At 42.7% G+C, this 27,108-nt stretch overlaps 1 protein-coding gene across 10 annotated transcripts in view; it reads right to left on the bottom strand.

The window, feature by feature from the left end:
- RPRD1B (regulation of nuclear pre-mRNA domain containing 1B) overlaps positions 1-27,108 on the bottom strand; it is a 76,940-nt gene that overhangs the window by 26,801 nt on the left and 23,031 nt on the right. For all 10 annotated transcript variants that reach the window (XR_016387914.1, XR_016387916.1, XR_016387915.1 and 7 more), the window contains 2 exons: positions 25,584-25,710; positions 19,033-19,208 (listed from right to left, as the gene is read on the bottom strand). Coding sequence is in view for 6 of the 10 variants with exons in the window: in XM_089896855.1 (XP_089752981.1) it covers positions 19,033-19,208; positions 25,584-25,710 (303 nt within the window). In the remaining 4 variants the exon portion in view is untranslated. The remainder of the gene's footprint in view (positions 1-19,032; positions 19,209-25,583; positions 25,711-27,108) is intronic.

Genomic DNA, 27,108 nt, shown 5'->3' with positions numbered 1-27,108 from the left:
ACCAGCGATGAACTAGTGGAATTTGAAATTAAAACCCAATATCTTTACATTAGCCCCAAAACAATGAAATACTTAAAAGTATAAATCTAACAAAATATGTATAAGATCTATAGGAGGAAAATTACAAAATTCTGATGACTGAACACAGAAGTAAATAAATGGAGAGATATTCCATGTTCATGGATAGGAATATTCAATTCTATTAGGATGTCTGTTCTTCCCAACTTGATCTACAGATCCAAGGCAATCCCAACAAAACCACAGCAAGTTATTTTGTAGATACAGACAAACTAATTCTAAAGTTTATATGGCGAGGCAAAAGATTCTGAAGAGCCAACACAACGTTAAAAAAGAAGAACAAAGTTAGAAACTACCTGACTCTAAGACTTACTTTAAGCTGTGGTAATCCAGACAACGCCAATACTGGCAAAAGAATAAACAAACAGATCAATGCAACAGAATAGAGAGCCCAGAAATAGACCCATATAATCAACTGATCTTTGACAAAGGAGCAAAGGCAATACAGTGGAGAAAAGATAGTATTTTCAACAACTGGACATCCACATGCAAAAAACCAGATCTAGACACAAATCTTACATCCTTTACAAAAATTAACTCAAAATGAATCAGAGACCTAAAGGTAAAACACAAAACCATAAAACTCCTAGAAGATAACACAGAAGAAAATCTAAATGGTCTTTGGTTTGGTGATGACTTTTTACATACGACACCAATGGCATGATCCATGAAAGAACTGACAACTGGACTTCATTAAAATGAAAAATTTCAACTCTGCAACAGACTGTCAAGAGAATGAAAAGACAAGCCAGAGACTGGGAGAAAATGTCTGTGAAAGACATCACACGTCATCAGGGACATGCAAATTAAAACACTGTTGAGGGGCTTCCCTGGTGGCGCAGTGGTTGAGAGTCCGCCTGCCGATGCAGGGGACATGGGTTCGTGCCCCGGTCTGGGAGGATCCCACATGCCACGGAGCAGCTGGGCCCGTGAGCCACGGCCACTGAGCCTGCGCGTCCGGAGCCTGTGCTCCGCAACAGGAGAGGCCACAGCAGTGAGAGGCCCGCGTACCGCAAAACAAAACAAAACACTGTTGCGATACCACCCCACACCTATTAGAATAGCCAAAGCACAGAACACCGACAACACCGCATGTTGGTTAGGATGTGGAGCAAGAGGAACTCTCAAATACACTGCTGGTGGGAATGCAAAATGGTACAGCCACTTTGGAAGACAATTTGGTGGCTTCTTACAAAACTAAACATACTCCTACCATATGATCCAGCAATCATGCTTGTTGGTATTTACCCAAAGGAAATGAATATCTATGCCCACACAAATACCTGCACGCGAATGTTCATAACAGCCTTATTCCTAACTTCCAAAAGCTGGAATCAACCAAGATGTCCTTAAGTAGGTGAATGGATAAATAAACTTTGGTACATCCAAACAACAGCATATTATTCAGCACTAAAAAGAAACGAGCTATCAAGCCATGAAAAGACATGGAGAAACCTTAAACGCATATCATTTAGTGAAAGAAGCCAATCTGAAAAGGCTAACTATGAATCCAACTATATGACATTCTGGAAAAGGCAAAATCATGGAGGCAAAGGTTGGAGGGAAGTAGGGAGGGATGAACAGGTGGAGCAGGGATGATTTTTAGGGTAGTGAAAATACTGTAATGATAAATTATACATTTGTCCAAACCCACAGAATGTGCAACACCAATGCGAACTCTAATGTAAACTACTGACTTTAGGTGATTATAGTGTGTCAGTGTAGGTTCAGCAACAGTAACAAATGTACCACACCTGGAGAATGTTGATAGTTGGGAGACTATACATATTTGGGGATAGGAAGTATGTGGGAAATCTTTGTACCTTCGTCTTAATTTTGCTGGGAACCTAAACTGTTCTAAAAAACAGCTTTCAAAAAAAATGACCAATGGGACAAGAGGTTAAAATGTATCAGCAAGAGTGACTAGATATATATTCTAAATATCTAAATACAGGTAAAGACTGCTTTTAAAACTGTTAAAACAGGGACTTCCCCGGTGGTCCCTGTGAAGAATATGCCAGTTAGGTCACGGCACTCCCTTGACAGCTAGCTGCCTTTCCAGTTATTCTCTTAGGTTCTGGACGGGCAAAGGAAACAGACCTCAGGAGAATCCAAGAAGCTTTTTTCTCAAATTACTAGCCTGCCTTCTGACAACTGTGGTCCACAAGCTCTGCTGCTACAAGGTTCCAAACCATGCCCTCAGCAACTCCTGTGCTCAGCAGAAATCCAGGCTTCCTTTCATGATACCATGAAAACCAACTTCAAAGTGATGAGACCTATTCAAGTTCTTTTGACTCATTTAAGTGTGCTGCATCCCACAGTCTCTTTAGCTCACCAAGTACCATTCAAACAAATGATGTGGCAAGGTGGTCACATGCTCCTTGCTTAAAATACCTTACACTTGTAACAGAGGACTTAGCCTTTAATCTAAGGCTCATGCTCCCCTGCCTGGTACAGGAATTCGAGAGATCAAGCCCTGTACCATTTACACCAGCAGATGACGCCGCCGCACCGCTCCTGCTCATCAGTCTTCTCTCCCTGCCAGCTAATTCACCTCACCCACACTTCACACGGCTCTTTTTCGTACTCTTGTCTTCAGACACTTGCCTCTTCCTCCACTACCTACCTTAAGCAGGAAAAGACAAGGCAAACCCGGGCAGCCGTTGCTTTTCCTTCCCTGCTCATGAATAATTTATACTGGGGTGGTGGCAGAGGTGATGGGTTGAGCTGAATCCTCCATTCTGCTACAGGCACCTACTGCAGCAAACCCCACGCCACCCTAGAGAGGCCATGGGGAGCCATGAAACAGGCAGGAGTTCCACCAGATTTGCTGCTACGGCTGCCCTGTTTCAGGATCCTTGAGGAGAGGAGGTGGAGGGGAAAGCAGGCACCTGTGAGGAATTGCCTGGGTTTATTGACTGCCAAGAAATGTTCAAAACATAGAAGGTAAAGGCCCAACACGTAGTTCTAAGATAATGCCGAGGATTTATGGTCCTGACAAAGCTCTGGAATCTTGCCTCACAGACTCTTCAAACCAGAGGGAGAAAATGTGTCCAACATCCCCCTGCTTCCTATGGATCCAGCTGACTTTGTGGGAACACAGTCCAGCATGGAGTACCAAGACAACTGGCTGAAGGAAGCAAGGCTGAAACATTCCTTGCCTTTCTTGGTTACAGCGGTCAGCCAAATCTGACATGCTGCAGATGCGCTTGGGGATAAGATGGTTAGAAACGACAGGGTCCGACATCACAGTGACCTTTCGACAGGAATTTCACTTTCAAAACAAACAAAATTAGAAGCATATCCTCTAGCAACTCATGTAAGAAATAACGATCAAAATGTAAACACTGTCAAACCTACTTTTTTCTTGCTAAGAAGTATTTACATAAGAAATATTATGTTAGAAATACCACCACAGGCAGGGGCTTGATTTGATAAGATTTCCAGTAACAAGACTCATGTGTTCCTTTATCTTGCCCTGTTGTGCTATAGGACATACGGTATATAAGAATCACCCACTGCTTGGCTACTCCCAATTAAGAATCATAAAGGGTTATTATGCATGAAGAAGTTTATGAAGGGCCCTGTTCAGAGAACGGCTTCAGAGTCAAAGAACGGCTTCATTGCATGAAGGGTAAAGAGAGCCAGGCAGAAAGGGGAAGCTGATCCTCGCCCTAAGATTACTTAACGTGCCCACTCAGCCCCCTCGTCCTGCCAGGAGGCTCACCTCTTGCCACTAAGGCTCACAGGATCTACATGTAGAAGTCACAGCTTCTACTTAAACCCCAATTAGTTAATTAATTTCTCTTTCTTTCATTCATTTTTCTTAAGGGAAAATACAACCTATAGATCTTTGGACTGAAAATCAGAATGCTGTTTTTAATTTTTCTTCAAGGATCTACGCGGGAACGTTGAAAACCCATCACTGACTTGCACCTCTCTCTCACCCAGCTCCATGCTCCATATGACTTAGTGGCAGCGGAGACATCTCAAAATGACACATTCTGGGATGTCACAGCAGGGCTGGAGCTGCTGAGTAAGATGCAAGATACAGGGAAAAGAGGAAGTCGTGGCTCCGATCCCAGTATTCAGGGCCTTGCGGCTCCATTACTAAAATAAGTAATAAAGGTATTGTTGGGGCTCAGAGTGGGCTGCCCTAAAATATGCCACCGTGGCATATTGATTATTTTGAATTGAAGCTGCTTAAGAAGCCGCTGATATAAGGAAGAAAAAAAAAGACTCTGACCCTCCTCTGTTTCCCTGAAAAGCAGGAAATAAATCTCTCATGTGAAAGGTTCACTCTGCATCTGGAGGTAGAAGGAAACACTGTCAGAGCCAAGGAGTTCAGAGCCAAGAAGCCTGTATAAACAAACCTTGTTACTTTACTTCTTTAATTTACTACCCCAAGCTTAAACTCTGTTTAGAGTCTTTTCTAATTCAGCACCCAAAGCCTAAGTTTTTTTGTGCTGTCAATTCCTCACAAATTTATTGTTTGTCTAAAAAGTATAAAAGCTGCCTTCTCTGGCTACTTCTTAGGTCCCATTTTTATGAGATTTCCATGCACATGATTAAAATTTGTTTCTTTTTCTCCTCTCAATCTGCCTTCTGTCAATTTTATTCCTAGTCCAGCCACAAAAGCTCAAGAGGGGCAGAGGAGGAAATCCCTCACCCCCACCCGCTTCCAACAGAACACACAAAGTACTTCCCAGAAGGGAAAATGACAAAATGACCACAATTAGGAGTATTCTCAGAGCAATCCAACCAGCCACTGGAGGGATCAACTGGGAACAGCCTTCTTAAACCTGAAATCGTACCACAAAGTGTCTGCAGGGTATCGCCTTCTCCCCAGAGGACCCTCTACACAAAAGGTTTAAGGGAGCTTCTACTATCACAACAAAAACCCCCTTCTGATAGGGAATTGCAAAAGCAAGGGAAGAAGAATGAAAAGTCACTGTAAACACATAACTAAACTAATAAAAATGAAACTAACAAAAATAAAATCAATTTTAGGACTGGGCAAATTTTCAAACCTTAATGTAATCATAAAGCTAAAATGTACAATTTAACAGATGTCCATAAAAGTGCTTTAAAAAGAGACATTTAAGAATGACCTGGGTGCTTCAAAAATGCTTACACCATTTATGCAATGGACCCCTCATACAAAACCAGATAAAACCAAAATACTAATGTACAGGAAGAATTATTTATAATTAATTCTTTTTTAAAAAGTTAACCTTCAAAAATGCAAGTTTTATGCAAAGAAAGCCCCCACAAACTGACTTCCTTAATGACTATTTTAATAAAGAACCAGGTTATTGCTGTGCAAGCATCGAAGGTGCCAACTTTTCACCTGTTTCTCCTTTTGAGCCTAATACTGGTGGAGTCAAGCATTCCTAGAAGGCAGATGAGAAGCAAAGGGTAGAAAGGAAAAGGACATTTTTCACAAAAAATAATTTTAAGCAATGTTTACTATAATTTTAAGTGCTATATGGTCTGCCTGAAGCAGGCTAGCCTGTAGGTTACTGCACAGTATTTGGATACAGCTCTCTCTATAAGCAATAAAAAAACATCAATTCCTTCCCATTAGCAAAAAAAGGAAGAAAATGCATTTCCTAGCTCCTCCAAAAGACTGAAGGTATATCACCCTCCCACTGGAGGGAGGTAGGTCTCTGTGGTAGAACAGAAAAAACTCAGAGTCAGAAAATCCAAGGTTCAGATCCTACTCCACCTCTTGTCTGTGGTACGACATGTGACTTTACCTTGCTGGGCTTAGCATCCTCCTAAGATGGGAATGGAAATAATGCCTATATCCTGGGGTGATGTTGAGTTCTGAACGAGACCAAGCACTTGTTAAACTGTTCAATGTCAATGAGCAGATCTGAGAGGGGAAAAGAACAATCACCCTTCCCATGTTTATTATTTTATAATATTTAATCTTCCTGATTTATATGTTAAAGATGTACAGAATTGAAGAAAAAGAGAATTATTAATGGGATACAAAATCCTTCCTCCCACAAACCATTTGAGTGTGACCTGAAAATTTAGCACATTTACTAGAAGCTGGCTTGAGAAAATGAAAAGGCCCATGACCTCCAAGACGAGGGGAAAAAAGTCACAGAATTTTTAATTTGGTGGCACCATAGTCCAACCCTATCAATCTAAAAGCTGAGTGAGAAAAAGAATTTGTCTCAGGAGTAGAGCCTAGATCTCGCAGGAACGTCCTCAACCAGAAGGAGTCCCTGTTGAAGATATCCTCTGACCGCACCTGGAGATAAACCGAACTGCAACCGTATGTGCCACCTGAGGTCAGACGCTGAGCCAAGCATCGGGATTAGGGTTGGGGATGAAAGAATGACAATATAGCCAGGATTTTATGATCTGGTCAGAGAATCACCAAATAATCCCTAAAGAGAATGACAAACTATGTGGTGCTCTAAAGGAAAATGATAGGAAGCTACGACAGTATATATGCAGGGTGGCAGCGGGGAGAGACCTGGCTTTATGGGGTGGAGATGGGGTTTCTGGGAAATACTGTTTGACTTAGGATATAAACGATGAATGGGGATCAACCAGGTAAGGGTAACCAGTGGGAAGTAAAGGAGGGAGAGAGTGTTCTACACAGAGGGAACAGCACATATGAAGCCAGAGACAAAAGAAGGCCAGCACATACAAAATGCAATGGAACATGGCAAGAGATATGGCTGATGAGGTCAGCAGGGGCCAAGTCCCGGGGTGGGGTAGGGGGACGGCCACATGCGAGGATTTGGGCCTATATTCTAGGAGCAATGGGAAGCCATTTAAATTTTTGAGCAGAGAATGACATGCCCAGAGCTGCATGCTGAAAACATCACAGGGTGCCATGCAAAGAATGGATCACAGGGCATAAGAACAAATGCAGACGGATCAGTAACCAGGCTACTGCAGGTGACCAGGGGAGACACAGTGACAGCCTGAACTAAGGTGGTGGAGGTGGAGACAGAGATGAAGAGAAGGGGGACAAATTCAAGAAAACCTGAGGAGACAAAGATCACAATGGCTTGGTGACTACTCCAATGTGGAAGACAGGCGACGGGAGGTTGTCTGGCAGAGGTGCAGCAGAGGAGCTGAGGGAGAGACTGGGACATGAGGAGGGTGAAATGCTTGGCGTGGGAGGTGGGAAAAATAGGGGGAGAAACACTGGATGAGGTCCAGTGTCTGGTTTTGATGAATGGCAATGCTCTTCTCCAAGAGAGGAGAAGGGCAGGAAAGGAAAGGTTGGAAGGGGAGAGATGGTGTGTTTTGACCATATTAAGTAAGAAGTATCTGTGGAAATAAGTAAATGGGTCTTAAGTACAAGGAAGTGTCTAGGTAAAGATTTAGATTTAAGCCATCAGCACAAAGGTGGTAGCTGAAGCCACTTTATGTCACTCAAGGAAAAGGTCTGGAATAAGAAAAAAGCCAAAGGAAAGCCCATATTTACAGGGCAAGGATGGAGAAAAGCTGATTAAAGGACAAAAGTCCTAGAGCCAGCAGAAGGTGGGATACAGAAACCAGAGAAGGAAAACACATAAAAATTATTAAACAGTATAAAATGCTATAGAGAGGGCCAAAAAGAGAAAAGGAGATGAGAGACAGAGACTGAAAAGTATCTTTTGGCTTTTGAGATTAGACTACTGGTGGAAGATTCTAAAGACAGTAATGGAGATACGCCTGCTAAACCGCAATGGGGTAAGCAGAGGCAGCAGGAGAAACACGACGTTACAAAGGGATAGTGGCAGTGGTGCAGGGGTGTGCTTGTGTGAATGTGATTTTAAAAAATATTAGAGAGGAAAAGTATACTACACGTGCTGAGAAGGATGCTTTCAGCCAGCCTACTGGAGATTTCTTCCACAGAAAGGAAAATAACTTGGCCCTAAAGATCCTGTGAGATAAAGAAAGGCAAACACTAACAACTTAGGTTAGACAAGTATCGGAACCTGTTTGCCCCAGGTGAGGGTAAAATTATTATTTTATAAATGAAAAACCACACCAAAGACAAGAGGCTGCAAAGACCACTGGCCTCAGTAGAGAAAGTCAGAAAGAGCCTGGAATGGGCACTTTAGGTCCTCATCACTAAATCCTAACTGGGGCAAACGGTGTCTTTCTGGGAATAACTCCTAGTGAGTTTATGTCCCACGGAGCAGAAACACTATGGGCAAAATAAAAGGACTCGGAAAAGCACCAAATACATCATACCAGACATTATGAAGAAAAAGTGGGCTGTGTCTATATATAATCACTATCCAAACCCCAAGAATGCTTAGAAGGCTGCTGGCAAATTTTTGCTGAGTTGAAATTTGCAAAGTTACTCTGCTTAAAATTCTCAAAGTACCTAACGACTGGAAGAAGCAAGAGAGTGGTCCACACTTTTTCCTAAAGATGCTGAAAGAAGCTGAATAAGGAAGAGAACAAATAAGGAGGCTGGCAGAGTCATAATGACATTTGGCTGGTACCATCACTTCTTTACAGGAAGCAGGCTGTATGTACCTCAGGGACTTTGTAAAGGTTTCAGGTTGACTCATTATAAGCATGCACATTTTTGCCCTGATCATGGAAAAAGACTCTTTCTGACCTTATTTCAGGCCCTACATTTTATAAGGAAAAACAAAGTCAGAGATATAACTTAGAAGATTGCAGAGTATGCCACAATCCAATTTTACTTTCTTCAAAAATCACAACCTGAAGTGGGAGTAGAAGGCCCACCTTAACAGGAGTAGGAACATTCATAAAGACTAAAATAGATCTTTGCTCAAAATAACATGTACCCATTGGGTCAAATAGACACCTAGACACAAGAGCTCAAATTTCTGTAATCTGAACTCTGGTCTCAAAGTTATGATCACTCGGGCTTCCCTGGTGGCACAGTGGTTGAGAGTCCGCCTGCCGATGCAGGGGACACGGGTTCGTGCCCCGGTCTGGGAAGATCCCACATGCCGTGGAGCGGCTGGGCCCATGAGCCATGGCCGCTGAGCCTGCGCGTCCGGAGCCTGTGCTCCGCAACAGGAGAGGCCACAACAGTGAGAGGCCCGCATACCACAAAAAAAAAAAAAAAAAAAAGCTATGCTCACTCAAGTCAATACTATAATAAGAATTGCTATTTTCCCACATCTGTTTCAAATGTAAACAGATAAAACCTAGAAGAGACCCCTATTTGTCTGATTAAACTATTCAATGTTCATTCCTTCATAAAACGAAGATTAATCCTTAACTTGTGGATATATATACACATATTATACATATATATCTTCCATCTGTCTGTCTATAAAGCTCAATAAAGTTCTAGACTGCCTAAGATGCTTTGAAAAAGATCAAGAACGCTTAAGACAGATATGCCTACTGGTGGCAAAGACTTTGAAATGCATATGACCTGCAGGGTACTTAGAGACAAGCAGACATCTGCACACATACAGAATCAATTTTTAGAAATTTACAGGAAGGAATAATCCAGACTAGAAGTCCAAAGTGGAGGGCGGGGGGAGAAAAAAGAAACAGTACAATAAAAATAATCATTGAATATCCAACCACAGATATTCAAGCATCCATTTAAAATGTTTATAAAGTTTTTGTCAATAAGGGAAAATGATCATATAAAAGTTTTAAAAAGCATGACACTATGATTATTTTAATTTTAAAATAGGAGGAAAAAAATAAAAGAAATATACCAAAACTAAAAGTAGTTATCTCTGGGTCGTGAGATTACGATTTTTTTCTTTATACTTAATTTTTCTATGTTTCCTATGATGTGCTTCTTTTATAATCAGAAAAAAAGAAAAGAGAAAGAACTGAATATAAGTTGAATAAGAATGAATGTTTTCACAGACAAGCAGTGACATGGGGCCCGGATGCTGTTTTGACTCAATATGTATATGCACTTTATAAATAAATATGAAAAATTAGTGCCACATACACCAGCTAAAACTCAGTGGAGCTGTTTCAGGAAGGAGGAGGATTAATCAAAAGTTGAACTATAAATACAAAAACAACACTGTGGCTAAAAGTATGGAATTCCAGGGACTTCCCTGGTGGTTCAATGGTTAAAACTTCCCCTTCCAATGCAGGGGGTGCAGGTTTGATCCCTGGTCAGGGAGCTAAGATCCCACATGCCTCGCGGCAAAAAAACCCAAAACATAAAACAGAAGCAATATTGTAACAAATTCAATAAAGACTTTAAAATTGGTCCACACCAAAAGAAATTCTTTAAAAAAACAAAAAGTATGGAATTCCAGCTGGGAGAGCTTTGAAATCACATCACTTTTTTCAGTGTAAAGTCTCAAATGTCAGTGAACCATGCCCTTAGGTCACCAAGTAAGTAAAGTACATTATATGGGGCATTTTCCCCCCTGGAGTGACAAGAGATTAATATAGAAAGAACACACACACACACCTAAGCACACACACCGATAGATAAAAGTTCCAGCTGCAAATCTGGCCCGAGCTATAATCAGCACCGAAAATGAATGGAAGGAATCCAAGGACTAAACACTGCCTCCAAACTCCAAATTACTCACAGAACCACACAACTCAAGGAAAGTCCCCACCTACTGGAGGGAAACCTATTTAAAAAAAAAAAAAAAGGGTCCCACATCAAAGGGATGAAAAAGCAGTAAGCAAGCCAAGGCCTGCTGTGTGGGGAAGGATACGAGTACAAACCCCCCATCACTTGACCCATGTGAGCAGACTGACCTGCCTCAACGACTATTCTACAGTCCGTGCTGCTGACAGCACTGCTGGTCTAGGGAGGAAAGAATGACATGCTGAGGAAGGGCAGTGAGTACTGCTTAGCAGGGAACCAGGCAGGGCCTCTCAGTTCCCAGGGGAACACAGTAGATGATCACTGGAGTCAGGTTTCAGGAGACTGGGCTTCTGGTCCTCACTGACTTCCTCTGTGACCTTGAACTGCTCATATAAATGCTGATCTTTGTCTTCTCATCTAAAGTGAGGATTAGGGAATTCCCTGGTGGTCCAGTGGTTAGGACTGCGAGCTTCCACTGCAGGGGACACAGGTTCAATCCCTGGTCAGGGAAATAAGATTCTGCATGCCACGCAGTGTGGCCAAAATTTTCTTAAAAACCCCCTCCGATTATAAAATGAGGATTCGATCACCTGCTCCCATCTGCCCTAATGGACGATGAGATACTGGCTTTCATCACCAGGGGGAAAGGGGAGAATTTACTCCAAAGCTGACAAAAAAGGAGCTCTCTATCTCCACCTACTGCGTATCCCATTACAGGAATGAACACTTCTAACCACCTGCTCCCTGCAGGGAGGTGGGGGATGCTGCCAAAAACAACAGACGGCCAGCAGTTTGGTTTAGCGCCCCTCAGCTACAGTCAAAGACTTGCTCAAGTCTGTTATAACCAAATTACAAACAGATACATGAAGAATCACAAGACAGCGCTGGATTCCGGGCTGTCTCCCCCTTCCCAGCCGTGTTGCCTGAAGTAGAAAGTTGTGCTCCCAAGTATTCATCACAGCTGAGGGGGAGGAGCCACGCTGGGGAAGGAGCAGCAGGCCCAAGTTCCATGAACTAGTTCTCCCTTCCTCGCAGAGCAAGGGCATGCACAGTTATAGCAGGAGGGTACTCGGAACGTTTGTGGCAAAATGGGCTCTCTCAAATTCAGAAAGGTTTTTTCGAGGGCCACTTTAGAATGCTTTCATGCAACCATTTTAACCCCCCTACATAAGATGTCATGTCTCTGAAACAAGATTCTTGGGATTGCTGAAATGATCAACTCTGGCTACTCTTCTGTGTAGAGTGTCTTTCTGCTGTGACCTGACCTTATGAAATAAATAAACTAATTTAAAAAACCCACAATAAACAAACAAAAACACAAACTCAATAAAAATCACAAGATGTCTGCTTTGAATTGTATTCCTGGTCTGGGCTAACTCTGGGTCTGAGTTTCTTTACCAATTCAGAAGCTGGACTATACAATCTCTAAGGTTCTGTCCAGCTCAGTACTCCTGTTAACGACCTAACCTAGACATCCAGGCCTTTACTCTGCAGAGTGAAGCTGGCTGTCACTGACCATGCCCTGGTGACTTTGTTGAGCGCACACGCATACATATGCATGCCTTCTAGAGGTGTGTAAGACACTGCCTACTGAAAGGAGGCGCACGCTGTCTTCTACTGTGGTCCCTGATACCGAGGGCACCTAAACAGGGCCTTTGTAATATCAAATGCATCAGTAAGTGATATTCTAGCATCTCTTTTAAAATCCTGCAGCAGAAATTAAAGCACACCTAAATAATTGGGAAGACATCTCATGTTCATGGATTAGAAGGCTTAAGATTGTTAAAATGGCAATAGTGCCGAAAGCAATCTCCAGATTCAATACAATTCCTATTAAAACTCCAACAGCCTTTCTTGTAGAAATGGAAAAGCTGATCCTCAAATTCACACAGAATTGCAACAGGCCCCAAATAGCCAAACAATATTGAAAAACAACAACAAAGTTGAGGACTCACATTTTCTGATCTTAAAACTTACTATGAAGCTACAGTGATCAAAATAGTTGTGATACCAGCATAGGACAGACACACAGATCAGTGGAATAGAACAGACAGTCCAGAAATAAACCCATACATCTATGGCCAACCGATTTTTTACAAAAGTGCCAAGTATTCAGTGGGGGACAACAAATGGTGCTGGGGCAACTAGATATCTATATGCAGACAATGAAGTTGCACGCACGTCCCCCTGCCCCACCTCACGTCATATACCAAAATTAACTCAATGACCCAAACGTAAAAGCTAAAACTACAAAACTCCTGGAAGAAAACACAGGAGTAAATCTTCATGATCCAGGATTTGCCAATGGATTCTTAAATGTGATACCAAAACACAAGCAACACAAGAAAAAACACAGTAGAACTCACCAAAATTAAAAACTTAACTACATCCAAGGTCATTATGAAGAAATGAAAAGACAACTCATAAAATGGGAGAAAATATCTGCAAAGCATTTATCTGGCAAGAGTCTAATATCCAGAACATACAAAGAACTCTTACAATTCAAGACCAACCAACCAACCCAATTCAAAAATGGGCACAGGCCTTGAATAAACACTGCTCAAAAAAATGATACACAGGGCTTCCCTGGTGGCGCAGTGGTTGAGAGTCCGCCTGCCGATGCAGGGGACGCGGGTTCGTGCCTCGGTTCGGGAAGGTCCCACATGCCGTGGAGCGGCTGGGCCCGTGAGCCATGGCCGCTGAGCCTGCGCGTCCGGAGCCTGTGCTCCACAATGGGAGAGGCCACAACAGTGAGAGGCCCGCGTACCGCAAAAAAAAAAAAAAAGATACACAAATGGCCACCAAGCACATGCTAAGATGCTCATCCCCGTTAGTCGTCAGGGAAATGCAAGTCAAAACCACAAGATATCGCTTCACATCCACTAGGATGGCTAGAATTTAAAAAGACAGACAGTTATCACGTGCTGACGAGGATGTGGAGAAACTGAAACCCTCATACACTGCTAATGGGAATGTAAAGTGGTACAGCTGCTATGGGAAACAGTTTTGGTGGTTCCTCAAAAAGTTAAACATAGCATTCACCTTAGGACCCAGCAATTCTATTCCTAGTTATACATATACCCAAGAGAAATAAAACGTATATCCCCACAAAAACTTGTACACAACTGTTTACAGCACCATTATTCATAATGGCCAAAATGCAGAAACAATCCAACTGTCCATCAACAAATTAATGGGTAGACATTTTTTCATATCTATACAATGGACAATTCAGCCATAAAAAGAAATGAAGTACTGATACATGCTACAACGTGGATGAACCTAAAAAACATGTTAAGTGAAAGAAGCCAGACACAATTATATCAACTATCCAGCACTGGCAAATCCATGGGGATAGAAAGCAGGCTGGCAGTTGCCAGGGGCTGGGAGGAGGGGGCGCATAGGGAATGACTCGTTAACGGGTACAGGGTTTTCTTTTGGTATGACGGAATGTGAAATGTTTTGGAACTTGATACAGGTGGTGGTTGCATAATACTATGAATGTACTGAACGCCAGTGAAATGCATACACTTTAAAATGGTTATTACTTTTATGTTCTATACATTTCACCTCAATTAAAAAAAAATCTGCAGATAGGAACACATCTCCCCAGAGCTCTTCCCTGTGTGGCATATAGTCTGTGTGTGTACCAAGTGGCATGTATAATCACAGAACTGTCTCCTTTCAGTTCTAGAGCACTGCTAGTCAAACACCACGATGTAAAAGAAACCAACTGATGTGTTAAGGTGGTAAAATTTTGGGTACCTTCCCCCTTTTGATTTTTTTTCTTCAATGCTTGTACAAATAGATTTCCTTCTCTCTCTCTCTCTGCTTTTCACATGCCCTGATCAGTCAGACGGAACATACCACATCATACTTTCTCCAAACAAGACGGACACTTTGTCTGTCCTACTCTATGGCTTGTAAGCTTCTAGCAGTCACTTGGGTTAATGGTCACCTCTGTCACCCAGAAACAAACCTTCCTTTTGCTCCAAGAACTGAAGTTTAGAGGCTTTTCTGGTACCTTTGGCCTTTTCCTTTTTGAATTCACCTTCTTCTGTATCCTCCACATTCCTTATCCTCACTTCGGGGCTGCTGTTTGTGCTTCCTTCTACATGCCTTCTTTCCCATTTCTGTGTTTCCTCATGTTCATGACAAATATTAAGCAACTCTCCTTCTAACCCTGCCTGGAGTTTAAGGCCAATGTCTACCATAACACCCAAAAGGAAAAGCAGAAATAAAAGAAAAGGTAAAAAAAAAAAACCATCTCAAAATGAATGATTCTACTTCAAGGAAAAAAAAGAAAAGCAACACAAAGGAGGAAACCCCCAGTTTCCATCAAATACCTTTCTTTACTGATATATTCTTTACAACCAAGAATTAATTTTTTAATTCAACCTAGAAAATCCTCTTCTTTATGAAATAAGGTTTCATCAGGTGATGAATTTCACTCACAGAACAAATATTTACTGAGGAACAATTATGTTCCTGACACTGTAAGAGCAGCCAAAGAGCACATACTCTAATGAACTTTGGAAGACCTGCTGAAGGCAGTATGTTGTTCAAAAACTGCCCTGCATTTTATAAGTCTCTTATATTTTAAATAAACTTCGGACCAAATTAATGTTAAACATTAACATATTCATTTTTCCTTGGTCTATTTTAACTTAGACACAGTGGGTTAGGACAGTCCCCTTACTTAGAACATGTCTCACATTCTACTTTAACTCCTTTTTCGCTGTTTTTCTCACACTAGAGTGGAAGCTCACTGACGGGAGAGCGTACATCATGCTCCTCTCCGATTATCTCCTGCCTGGCATGGGCTTTGTTGACTTCATGACTGAGTAAGCAGCCCTTGAAAGAGTATGGAGCCTAATTCCCACAGGAGGGCTCCGGCACCCCGCTCCCATACCTTCTGTCTTTGCCTCCTTTCATAAATCTGTCTGCTCCGGCCGGGCTGTTCTCCATTTATAAACATATTTCCCTTCTTCAACTGCTACTTCCTTTTAAGAAAAGGCTTTAGTGCCTGCGAGGAAGTTTGGACTTAACCTTAAACCACAATCACAATTGCCAATTGTCTCCTTGATCTATATTATATACAACCCCTCAGTTTGGTTTTATGTTCACCGATGCTGTTTACTCAAGAATATGATTTCCTTGAGGGCAGAAACACAATCTCTCTGTGAGCCATAACTCTGTCTTCTACATCCCAGGGTCTGAATCATCCTAGGCTCTGAATCATTATATTCCCTATCCCAAACTTTAGAAGCCACTGAGAAATCTAACATAAAATTCTCAAGTGAAAGAATAAAAAGGTATGATTATTACATAAGGAAGATATAAACTTGAAGGAAAAAAAAAGCCTTACGTGTTAACAAATTAGAACTTTGGGAAGAAAAGACCCCCGAGCAAATAATTACATTTCTAGAGTTCTAAGAATTCCATATTCTACACCAACAGCAATGAAAAGATTAAAAAATAAAAGCAGGGCTTCCCTGGTGGTGCAGTGGTTGAGAGTCTGCCTGCCGATGCAGGGGACACGGGTTCGTGCCCCAGTCCGGGAAGATCCCTCATGTTGCGGAGCGGCTGGGCCCATGAGCCATGGCCGCTGAGCCTGTGCGCCCGGAGCCTGTGCTCCGCAATGGGAGAGGACACAACAGTGAGAGGCCCGCGTACCGCAAAAACAAAACAAAACAAAAGAAAAAAATAAAAGCAGACTTCATGATGTGGCAGTTTTAAAACAAGTATTGGCAGTATTAAAAAAAAAAATGTTAAAAGGTAGGTAACTTTACTTACTGTCCTCATCAGTGAGAGACTTTTGGAAGATTTATAAGAATTCATAGTAATAATGCACCTTTCAAGTGGCACATACTTAGCAAGTTTTATCATCACTGTAAGGATATAATGGAATTAAGACCAGTCTATTATGGGATATGAGAGAAAAATCTCAGATTCTAGGGAGCAAACCGTTCATATTTTTAGCAAACATGGATAAAGAACTAAAACCATCTTTCAACATCTTATGTTATACCTAGTAGTTTGTTTTTTTAAATGTAGCAAATTTAGCTCCACTTTTATGATGAATAGTTTTGCTCATGTGGCTGAGAGACATGGTTTGGAATAAGAACTGGCAGTTCAGAATCTGTACTTTCCAGTGGTGGGACATACCTGTTCTGATTCTTATAAAGCAATGGAATTCCAATGTCCAGATGAGTAAAGAAATTTGGGCTGGAAAGCAACAAAACACACTCAAATCTCTGATCCGTCTCTCTGCCTTAATGACCTCTTGTGGCATCTAGCAAACCACTGGTTCTACAGAAACCAGAAATGATCCCCCAAGAAATATAGGGAGGAAAGTGCAACTATGAGGAAGGGAGACGTACAAAGAGTTAATTCACGCTACCAACCCAATCTCCTTCTCAAAGACTCTGTCCTCTATGGTAGCGTGCCACGTTCCACCCAACAGCAGCTGCTCATGATAATCAATGTCTGACAGATCAGAGAAAGCCCTTAATGTGTTGCCAAGGGGCAGTTCAACAGATGGCATGGTGACTTACAACCAGAATCATTAATTACACTCTCTTATTAGTCCCAGGGCACAGTGCTGAAAATGCTTCCTCAGCGAAAGATGAGCATTTCAGATAAATGACCGTCTGGTACTGCCTGTCAAACTCCCTTTAGGATTTCTGGTCAGTGTTGATTTCTAAATCTAAGCCATACTATTTTTATAGCCATTTCCCATCTTCCACTTTCAAGCTGGCTAGGAATATGAAATTTCCACCACTACTACCCATCACAGTTCCTGTAGTCATCGCAGGTAACAACATGGGAAAGAGCGTCCATCCTTCGTTTCCCCGCACAAGTCAGGTGACTGTGTTGAAAGGCAAACACAACCATGTCAGCCACAGGGCTAGCTCACTTTTCCCTCCCTCTGTGCCAGAGAATGTGTTTCTTTGAGTACAGGGCTGGGGGAGGGGGACTATCCCCTCCCTCCCCAATCTACTCTGTTTCTTGTAGTAAGTGACTGATTCTCCAACTCAAAACTGTCTTCCCTTCCCAAACCACTGGCTGCAACTGTTCTCCACGTCTCTTTGAGAAAAAGAAGGGCAGACACTCCTGAAAAGGAAGCGTAGCAGCTGGAAGCAAGCAAAAGTTCCCAAATGTCCACACTGCCGGTTCAGTTACCTCAAAGGACTGAGGATAAGCCACCATGTATTTAATTAAGAAGCCAGACAAACGCAAACTAGAGAAACTAGTTCTGAAGGCCCTCTCCAAGGGCACTCAGACAATGTCAGCTCAGGGTAGAAATTAGTTCCTTCTCAACAGTACGAGAACTGAGAACTGGGCTCCATAAACATCACTATGTTTACGTGGAATTTTAGAACAGACTGCAGACAGAGCTTAGAGGCACACTACTTATTGGCCTTAGCAAGGATACAAGTTGGAAATAAATCTCAGTATAACCCAAAAGTAAGAAAATTTCAAGCATTTCCCAAATATTACCAAACAAACATTCTTTGGTTTTGCTGAATGCCTATTCTTCCTGTACCTCAATATACGTTTTGAGTTTTTTTTGGCTGCGTTGGATCTTTGTTGCTGAGTACGGGCTTTCTCTAGTTGTGGCGAGCGGGGGCTACTCTTCGTTGCGGTGCGTGGGCTTCTCATTGCGGTGGCTTCCCTTGTTGCGGAGCACCTGCTCTTAGGTGCGCAGGCTTCGGCAGTTGTGGCTCGTGGGCTCTAGAGTAGAGGCTCAGTAGTTTTGGAGCACAGGCTTAGTTGCTCTGCGGCATGTGGGATCTTTCCGGACCAGGGCTCGAACCCGTGTCCCCTGCACTGGCAGGCGGATTCTTAACCACTGCGCCACCGGGGAAGCCCTACAGTTGTGTTTTTTTAATATGAGTTCAAACTAAAGCAACAGTAGTACCCTAAATGCTGTTATTTAAGGCCTCATTGTTTGTTTTCTGCATTTCCATTTGTTCTTTCCTGGACATATAAAAACATGACTTTGATTTTTAACTAGGTTCAGATAATTACAATATCTGATAGGGAGCAGCTAAGCCCGTGCGCCACAACTACTGAGCCTGCGCTCTAGAGCCCGCGAGCCACAACTACTGAAGCCCGCGTGCCTAAAGCCTGTGCTCCACAACAAGAGAAGCCACGGCAATGAGAAGTCCGTGCACTACAATGAAGAATGGCCCCCGCTCGCCGCCAACTAGAGAAAGCCAGCGCGCAGCAACGAAGATGCAACGCAGCCAAAAATAAATTAATTAATTAATTTAAAAAAATCTGATGGATGTTCTCATCTCATGAATTTTTTTAAAAAGAAAAAAAAACGTGTTATTTAAGGCATAATAAAAACCTCCTAATGTGGGTTGCAGGAAGGGAAACTTGGGAAGTTTGGGTCTGCCTTGCAATGTACTCACTTCTAGTTTTTTCTCCTTTTCTGACAAAACATCTTTCTGGTTCTGGGTGTACTCCACCAACATCCGAGCCAGCTGGCGTCGGTCTTCCAGTTCTGCCGCCAGGCGCCCGTTATATTCGGCTAGTAACAGACATGCTTCATCTACTGTTTTTGAAAGACGTTCAGCTGCCTCTTTGTCTAAGTACAAATGAGACCAAAAAAAAAGAGAGACAATATACAATGACACAGGCATAATTGCAAACATTTCTGGGGGAGGTTAGTTTCTCCCCTAACATTCAAGTCCAAGAACAGGCCAGAACCTGTAGACAAACAATGGACTGACTGACAGAGAAATCCAAAGGTACTCACTCCTGTCAACAAGACGGGACATTTCTGAATTACCTGAAGTGAGGCAATTGTACAAAGAGGGGAATCTGGTAAATGATTTCTAAATGCTTCTACCAAAAAATGAATCAATATAAATAAATATCTACAGCGACAAAAGCTCTACAAATAAACAGAAAGAGATATTTAAGGTCATTTGTGAAATAATATTTCCCTGCCTCTGAGAATTTCAAAGGTGCTTTCGTTCATATTATTTCATTAAATATTCTTTGCATATCCCTCTGAAATACAAAAGCAAGCACTCATTTCTTGGGTGTGGAAACTAAGACTTAACAAAAGTGACAGGTTCAGTAGCAGGTTCTTTGCTGAGGAGCTGAGACTCAAAACCACATCTATAAAATGGACCTATAGGATTCTACTTCTTAAACTATGTAAGCCTTAAACCTCTTCTTCTATTTAACAAAATATAGGGTCTGATAAAAGCTTTCAAATGCTTTTGAATGTGACCCATGCTGAGAAATACTTTATATAAATACACAAAAATACAAGAAACAGAAGTTTCATAAAACAATACTTTCCTTAGTATGTGCAGGGTGTTCTATCTTCTAATCCATAAAAAAAAAAAAAAAAAAAGTCGGTCATTATCTACCAGACTGATTTCAGGTCCAATTAATGGGTTGCAACTCATTGTTTGGGGAAAAAACTGTGCGGAAGAATCAAAGAAAGGGTATCCTTGGAAAGAAGGGGTGAGCAAGGCTCAACATTAGGAAATAAGAAAAGACAAAGGACTATTTGTATTTCAAAGAAGTGATGTAATTAATTACGTGTGGGTATGGTGAGATTAAAATTTTTAAGCAGGTATACCTCATTTTAAAAAGGCCTTAAAGGATCGAGAGAGATCGGTGCTTTGAAACAAAGCACTAGAGACTCCAGTAGTTCCATGGGACAAACTCAAAGTGAGTTACACAGTGATACAGATCCGGTGCTTCCTATGAATGCATGTCGACAAGGTGAGAGACCTCAGCACTATCATACGTTAACCAGGATTTAAGAATTCCAACACAGTTTCTCTGGCAAACAGTCTGCCTGACTTTTAGATGCCTTCTCTACGCGAATACTGGAAGATGGACTGTTGAGGGATTCCAAATTAGGCCTGATGTCAAAGATCAGGTACTTCTATGCTCCTCGGGGGCAGGGAAACAACAGGATGTTCTTGGTGGAGGAGCACTGAGCCAAAGAGAACACAAAGGAAAGAGACATCGTCAGCCGCGGAGGGTGGAGCAGACGGGACACTTACTCTTCTAGACTGGCGGTGCGGCCTGGGGCTGAGCTGCTGGGGCGGGTGGGCTGCTTTAGCTTTGTCACTGCTTAGCTATTGTTTGTAACGGTTAATTCATTAAAATGTGTAAGTGCCTGTGGCAGAAAATGGCAAGGAAAACACTAATTTTTGAGATTAAAATAAATAAGCAAAACCAATTCTTTTACACTCCAAGAAGTGTACAAAGGAAATAATTCATTCACACAAATAATTACAAACCAGAAAAAGAAGCTGCAATAGTTTTATGAGCTATAGAAGAATATGCAGCCAAAACGTAGCAGCGAGATGCTCACTTCGAAGAACTTACCTGTGGCTGTCCTCACATGCTCTGTCTACCCTCCCAGCCACACAGACGAGGGCTGTGTGCCTCTTTTGGCCAGCCCTTCACTTGCGCATGGGCATCCCACCCGCTCCTGCTTACTCCAACACCCAAGTTTCTGGGTCTGTCCCCTGCGTTTCCCCATGCCTCATCAACTTCTCTCCCTCCGGAAGCACCCCACCAGCACACACACACGCTGCTCTATCTTCTGTGTGTCACTCTCTAGCTATTGCTCCACATCCACATCCCTGATCCTCTTAAAGCAGAACTTCTCAAGAGAGCTGTCTATCCTCCTGGTACCCACCTCCTCCCCTACTGTTGTCACTAAACTCACTCCAATCAAATTTTACACTCCAAATCTTCCAATTAGCCTCACGAATATGTGGGCTCCTATTGTGTGTCCAACACTGTTCTAGGCTCTGAGTCAAAAGGTAACACAAAGGACAAAAACTCTCTGACTGCAAGTTTACAATCTCAGGGAGGAAGAGAAATAAGTAATACACTATATTTTAGTTATTTACCAGCTGAAGATAAGAACTCTACAGAAAAATAAGGCAAAGGAGGAAAAATGGGGCATTCAGAGGGAGGAAGGCAATTTTAAATAAGGTAGCCAGGGACTTCCCTGGTGGCGCAGTGGTTAAGAATCTGCCTGCCACGTGGGTTCGTGCCCCGGTCTGGGAAGATCCCACATGCTGCGGAGCGGCTGGGCCCGTGAGCCATGGCCGCTGAGCCTGCGCGTCCGGAGCCTGTGCTCCGCGGCGGGAGAGGCCACAACGGTGAGAGGCCCATGTACCACAAAAAAAAAAAAAAAAAAAAAAAAGAATCCGCCTGCCAATGCAGGGGACACGGGTTCAATCCCTGGTCCGGGATGATCCCACATGCCACGGAGCAACTAAGCCCGGGCACGGCAACTACTGAGCCTGAGCTCTAGAGCCTGTGAGCCACAACTACTGAGCCTGCACACCACAACTACTGAAGCCCGTGCACTGCAACTACTGAACCCACCCACTGCAACTACTGAAGCCCGTGTGCTCTAGGGCTCGCATGCCACAACTACTGAGCCCACATGCTGCAACTACTGAAGCCCACACGCCTAGAGCCTGAGCTCCGCAACAAGAGAAGCCACCGCAACGGAAGCCCGCACACCACAACGAAGGGTAGCCCCCACTCGCTGCAACTAGAGAAAGCCTGTGCACAGCAACAAAGACCCAACGCAGCCAAAGGAAAAAAAAAGAAAAACGGTAGCCAGGGTAGGCTTCACTGAGGTGATACAGAAACCAAGGGCTGGAGGTAGTGAGAGAACAAGCCACGTGACTATCTGGGGAAGATCATTCCAGGCAGCGGAAACAGCCAAGTACAAAGGCCTTTGGAGGGGAAAGTGCCTAGCAAGGAACCCATATGACTAGAGTGTTCTGAGCAGAGGGGGGACACGATCCAACTTCCATTTTAGCAGATCACTCTGGTTACTATGTTGACGACAGAAAGATGACTGGGGGACAAGCAGGCAGCAGGGAGAGCAGATAGGAGGGTACTGTGATAATTCAAGTGAAGGTGGTGACTCGCACCAGGTGGCAGCAGCGGAGGTGGTAACAAGGTGTCAGATACAAGTTGTAGCCCAGATCAACAGGAATTATGAGGAGGTCATCTACTGAGATGGAAAAGACCGTGAGAGAAATTTTGGAGGGAAGATGAGAAGTTTGGTTTCGGACAGGTCAAATCTGAAATGTCTTTCGAGCTATCCAAATAGTAACACTGAGCAGGAGGCTGGATATATGGGTCTCAAGTTCAAGGGAGAGGTCAACACTAGAGATATAAATTAGGGGATCATTAGCATAAAAATTGTTATTTAAAGTCATCGAACAGAATGAGAGGAACTGTCAGTGAAACTAACTAGGAAAGAGGGCTAATTACTCAAAATTAAGAGGTGAAGGAGAAGGGAAGAAACCAGCAAAGGAGGCTGAAAAGACACAATCAGAGAGAGGGGAGGAATGCTAGGAGAATATGCGGTCCCAGCTTCCTCCTGCTGCTCTAACATATCACCACAAACCTGGTGGCTTAAAACAACATAAATGGATTGTCTTAATATTCATTATCATGGCCCCTTCCTCCATCTTCAAAATGCATCTCTCTAACTTCTGCTTCCACAGTCACAGCTCCTCTGACTCTTGCCCTCCTACCTCCCTCTTATAAGGACCGGGCCCACTTGACTAAGCCAGGATAATCTCCCCACCTCAAGATCCTTAACTCAATCACATCCACAAAGTCCCTTTTCCTATATAAGATAATATATTCACAGGTTCTGAGGATTAGGACATGGACATTTTGGCGGATCATTATTCTGTCTACCACACCAAGTGAGAAAGTATTTTCAGGAAGAAGAAATGATCAACTGGGCCAAATGTTACTGAGATCAAGTTAAGATTGGGCAGAAAATTCACCACTGAATTTCAGCAATATGGAAGTCACCAGCAACACTAAAAAGAGCAGAGTCAGTGATGTGGAACCAGAAGAAAACGGGCAGGCGCGCGGGGTATGGGGCACGGATGGAGACAGATGAGCACTGGCGATCTATATTAGAATGTTTTGCTATAAAGAACAGAGAAATGAGATGGTAGCTGAAGGAAGATATGGGTCAAGAAAAAAATTTTTCCCAAATGGGGAAAAAAATACATGTTTTTATGCTATGGAGAATGATCCAGTAAAGGGGAAAAAAAAACTGGAGATGCAGGAGAAAAGGGGAGAATTGTTGGAGCAGTGTTCTTGAGTAGGTGAGAAGGAATAGGTCTAACAGGCAGAGGGGCTGCTTTAGAAAACAGCAATGCTCATCCACAGAAATAGGAAGAGAAGTGAGCCAGTGTTTATTTGTTTTGCCCAGCCACATTCAGTTGTGAACGGTGACCGCCAGGAGCTGGGGTGGGGGAAATGAGCTGTTATTTAATGGTACAGAGCTTCAGTTCTGCAAGATGAAGAGAGTTCTTGAAATTGGTTGCACAACGTGAATGTACTTAACACTTCTGAGTGGCACACTTAAGAATGGTTAAGACGGTGAATTTTGTTAGATGTATTACACCGTAATTAAAAATCAAAATAAATAAATAATTTTTAAAAGCCATATAAACCCTTTAGGTCAGTGAAAACAAATGAAATTATGTACACTGCTAGTTTGATATTAATTTGCTTCCAATTTTGCAGATTGTGATTCTGACAGTAAGAATAAACGAGGTGGTCCTTATAACAACGACAAAGTTGGATTTAGCCAGGAGAAAAGCTGGGTTTTTGCCACGAGACTAGAGTGAAGGGAAAAGAGAGCAAAAGGGACTGAGGGTGTGTGTGAGAGAGTGATTATAAAGACGCTAAATGTAACAACTCCAAGCTGAGTAATGAAGAAAACGAGGCCATAAGGGGAGTAAAGGCTGGGAAAAGGTGGAAGGACTGACAGGCTGCGGGATCAACAGGCTGTTAAATCCAGTGGGTTTAATTGTTGGGGTGAGGGATGGTGGCAGTAGAGAGAGCGAGCCCAAGAGGCCTCCGTGTTGTCTTCTCCAACTAAGCACACTCCTGCCTGAAGGTCTTGCCGTGTACTGCTCCCTCCACCTGGGGGGCACTGCCTTCCCTTAGGTCTCCTCACAGCTTGCTTCTTCATGGGGCCGGGGTGGGGGGTGGGGGGCTCTGATCAAAGCCCATCTCATCGGGAAGAACTCCCTGGGCACTTTTGGAACAGCGCCTCCACCCCCACACCTCTGGCTTTCCTTTCCTTTGGGGCACTTAACCTGTGATGGGATGTGGGTGCGGCCCCTAGAGCAGATGCCACATGGGGTGCCTCAAATGTCTGTTGAGTGAAGGAAGTATTTCATGAGTAACCTTGATTTCCTTTAAATGGATATGGAGGAAGTGAGTGAAGCAGCCAAGGTAAGGGACTGGAAGGAGAAAATGGTGGCCCTCGGACGAGAGTGGAACAAAAGGTCTGAGCTTTTGTAACGGGAGGAACACAGGCTCTGGAGCCTAGGCTGGCAGAAGCACCTGGCGCAGAGCATACTCTACATGAGTTCGCACTTCACTCCTTCCTCTCAACTGCCCACGCATAAAGCGGGAAGAATGCCAACTGCCCCTCCCTGTTTAATTGGGGGTGATCATCAAGAGGGCAAAATGACATGACTAACAATACAAACCTGGAGTTCTTGGCACTGAAGGCACTATCACCTATGGGGTATGTCAGTGGACAATGTAGAAGTCACAGCACTGAATCACAATTTTTTTTTTTTTGGAAAGGGTCATGAGTTTAATGCCTTCCCCCCGTCTGCCCCCGGCACACATAATTTGCACTGTGGTTTCAAAAGACCTTACTTGTACTGAGTACCACAGGCTGTGGCATGCTAGCATTTCTGAAATAATTCCTAGAGCCACTATTCAAGCTCGGACTATTCCAGCAGCTTCTTTGTTCAGCATGTGAGTTATGTTTGCAAATCCCAAGATGACAGAGAACCAACACCATGTGGAAGGTCTGTATTTGCAGACATAAGCATGTCCTGGGGTTTGATGCATTGGAGATATGTCTCCCTCCCCTCATCTTTCACCCAAACTACCTTCTCACCTGTTATTTTTTCCAAAAGAGAAACATCTTGCACTTCCTGGGGTAAAGAAGCAATTTTCTGTCGGACAGTAGCATCCCCTGATGCAGCATTTTCCAGGTCCTGCAAAGCTTTGATTAGTTCCTCAGTCTGTACAATGAAAACACAAACAACACTATCCATTAAGACACATGGGGATATGGGGTCTAAAGAAACTTAGCTGGAGTTAAACGAGGTGGAGGCAAATTCTAAATATGATCATCCCTGACATTTAAAAAAATCATTGTTCTTATCCCAGAGTGTATACTGAAGTCAATGATACAAATTCTAAGAGAATGTACATAATTTTTCTAAGTCCATGGTAGAACACAAATGAAATTCTACATAACTGTGAAAAAGAATTTTTTTAAAGAACATGTTTTTGGCAACTGAAGAAAATGGAGTCTGGTTCATACTGTTTAGTTTCAAAGGATGCATGATCGCTGGTACAGAATGGCCTCCAGTTTAGAATAAAAGTGTACATGTCAAATGCTTAGCAATTTGGTGTTGACTGATTAAATGAAATGACACTACCTACTTCAATTCTTTCTTGAATTTGCTCTACAAAATGAATATCACAAAGATGACATTTTTGATTTGGGCAGTCACTCCCAAAATTAACTGTGTCAAGCTCATTAGTTACAAACAAAGAGGGAAGAAAAGCAAGAAGAGCAAACCAAGAATGCATCTTCTATATATACCAGAAAGGGTTTTTTTTAATTGTCAGGAAACACATGGTGCTGACAGGTTAGTCCATAATGACCCTAAGGCTACCATGTAGATGGTAGTCAGGTTATCCTGAAAGTTGGTAATTCAGGCTGTTCTCTTCAAAGTTTTTAAATGCAAAGATATATGGCCTAACACTGCTTTCATTTGACCCCCGGACTAATTCAACATTTTAACGTAACACAGATCAGACATGCATCCTATTTACACAAGCCTTAAACACTCCCATGTGTAATAAAATAAAGCTGTTTTAGGCAAAATGAGAGGCAGTGCAACTCAGTGAAAAGAGCATGGGCTCTGCAGTCAGTCAGACCCAGATTCAGTTAGAACACTGGGCAAGTTACTTAATCTGTCTCCTTGAGCCTCACTTCCTTTGACTGTAAATGAATAACTACATAAACAAACAGCTAAAACCAACCACACAGAGTTCATGAACTAACTTACACAAAGGGTCAAACAATGCAGATACACGGCTAAAAACTCAATAAGTGCTAGCTCCCTGTTTTAATATTTAAATAGGTTATAGTGTAGTAAATTTGCTACTGCTACACAGACTGTCCTTAGAAACTAGTATGTTGTTTACTTATAAGAAACAGCCATGCTATTAGAGACAAGCGATGGTAGAGGACTTTTGAATGCCTTTGTAACATTACCCCTTTACAAAAGTCTATTTTTTTAAAGAATAGTTTCAATTTCTAGGAGTGAAATAACCCAAATCCAAGTACTCTTACAAATCCATCCCAGATTCAGGGCATGCAAAGACAAAATCAAGCCTGCTGTCTG

Source organism: Delphinapterus leucas, chromosome 15 (assembly GCF_059928025.1).
Source record: "Delphinapterus leucas isolate spDelLeu-1000000601 "Yukka" chromosome 15, BTC_Dleu_Yukka2, whole genome shotgun sequence".
Taxonomy (NCBI): Eukaryota; Metazoa; Chordata; class Mammalia; order Artiodactyla; family Monodontidae; genus Delphinapterus; species Delphinapterus leucas.
Note: the sequence above shows the minus strand (reverse complement) of the source record. Positions and strands in the feature narration are given on the sequence as shown.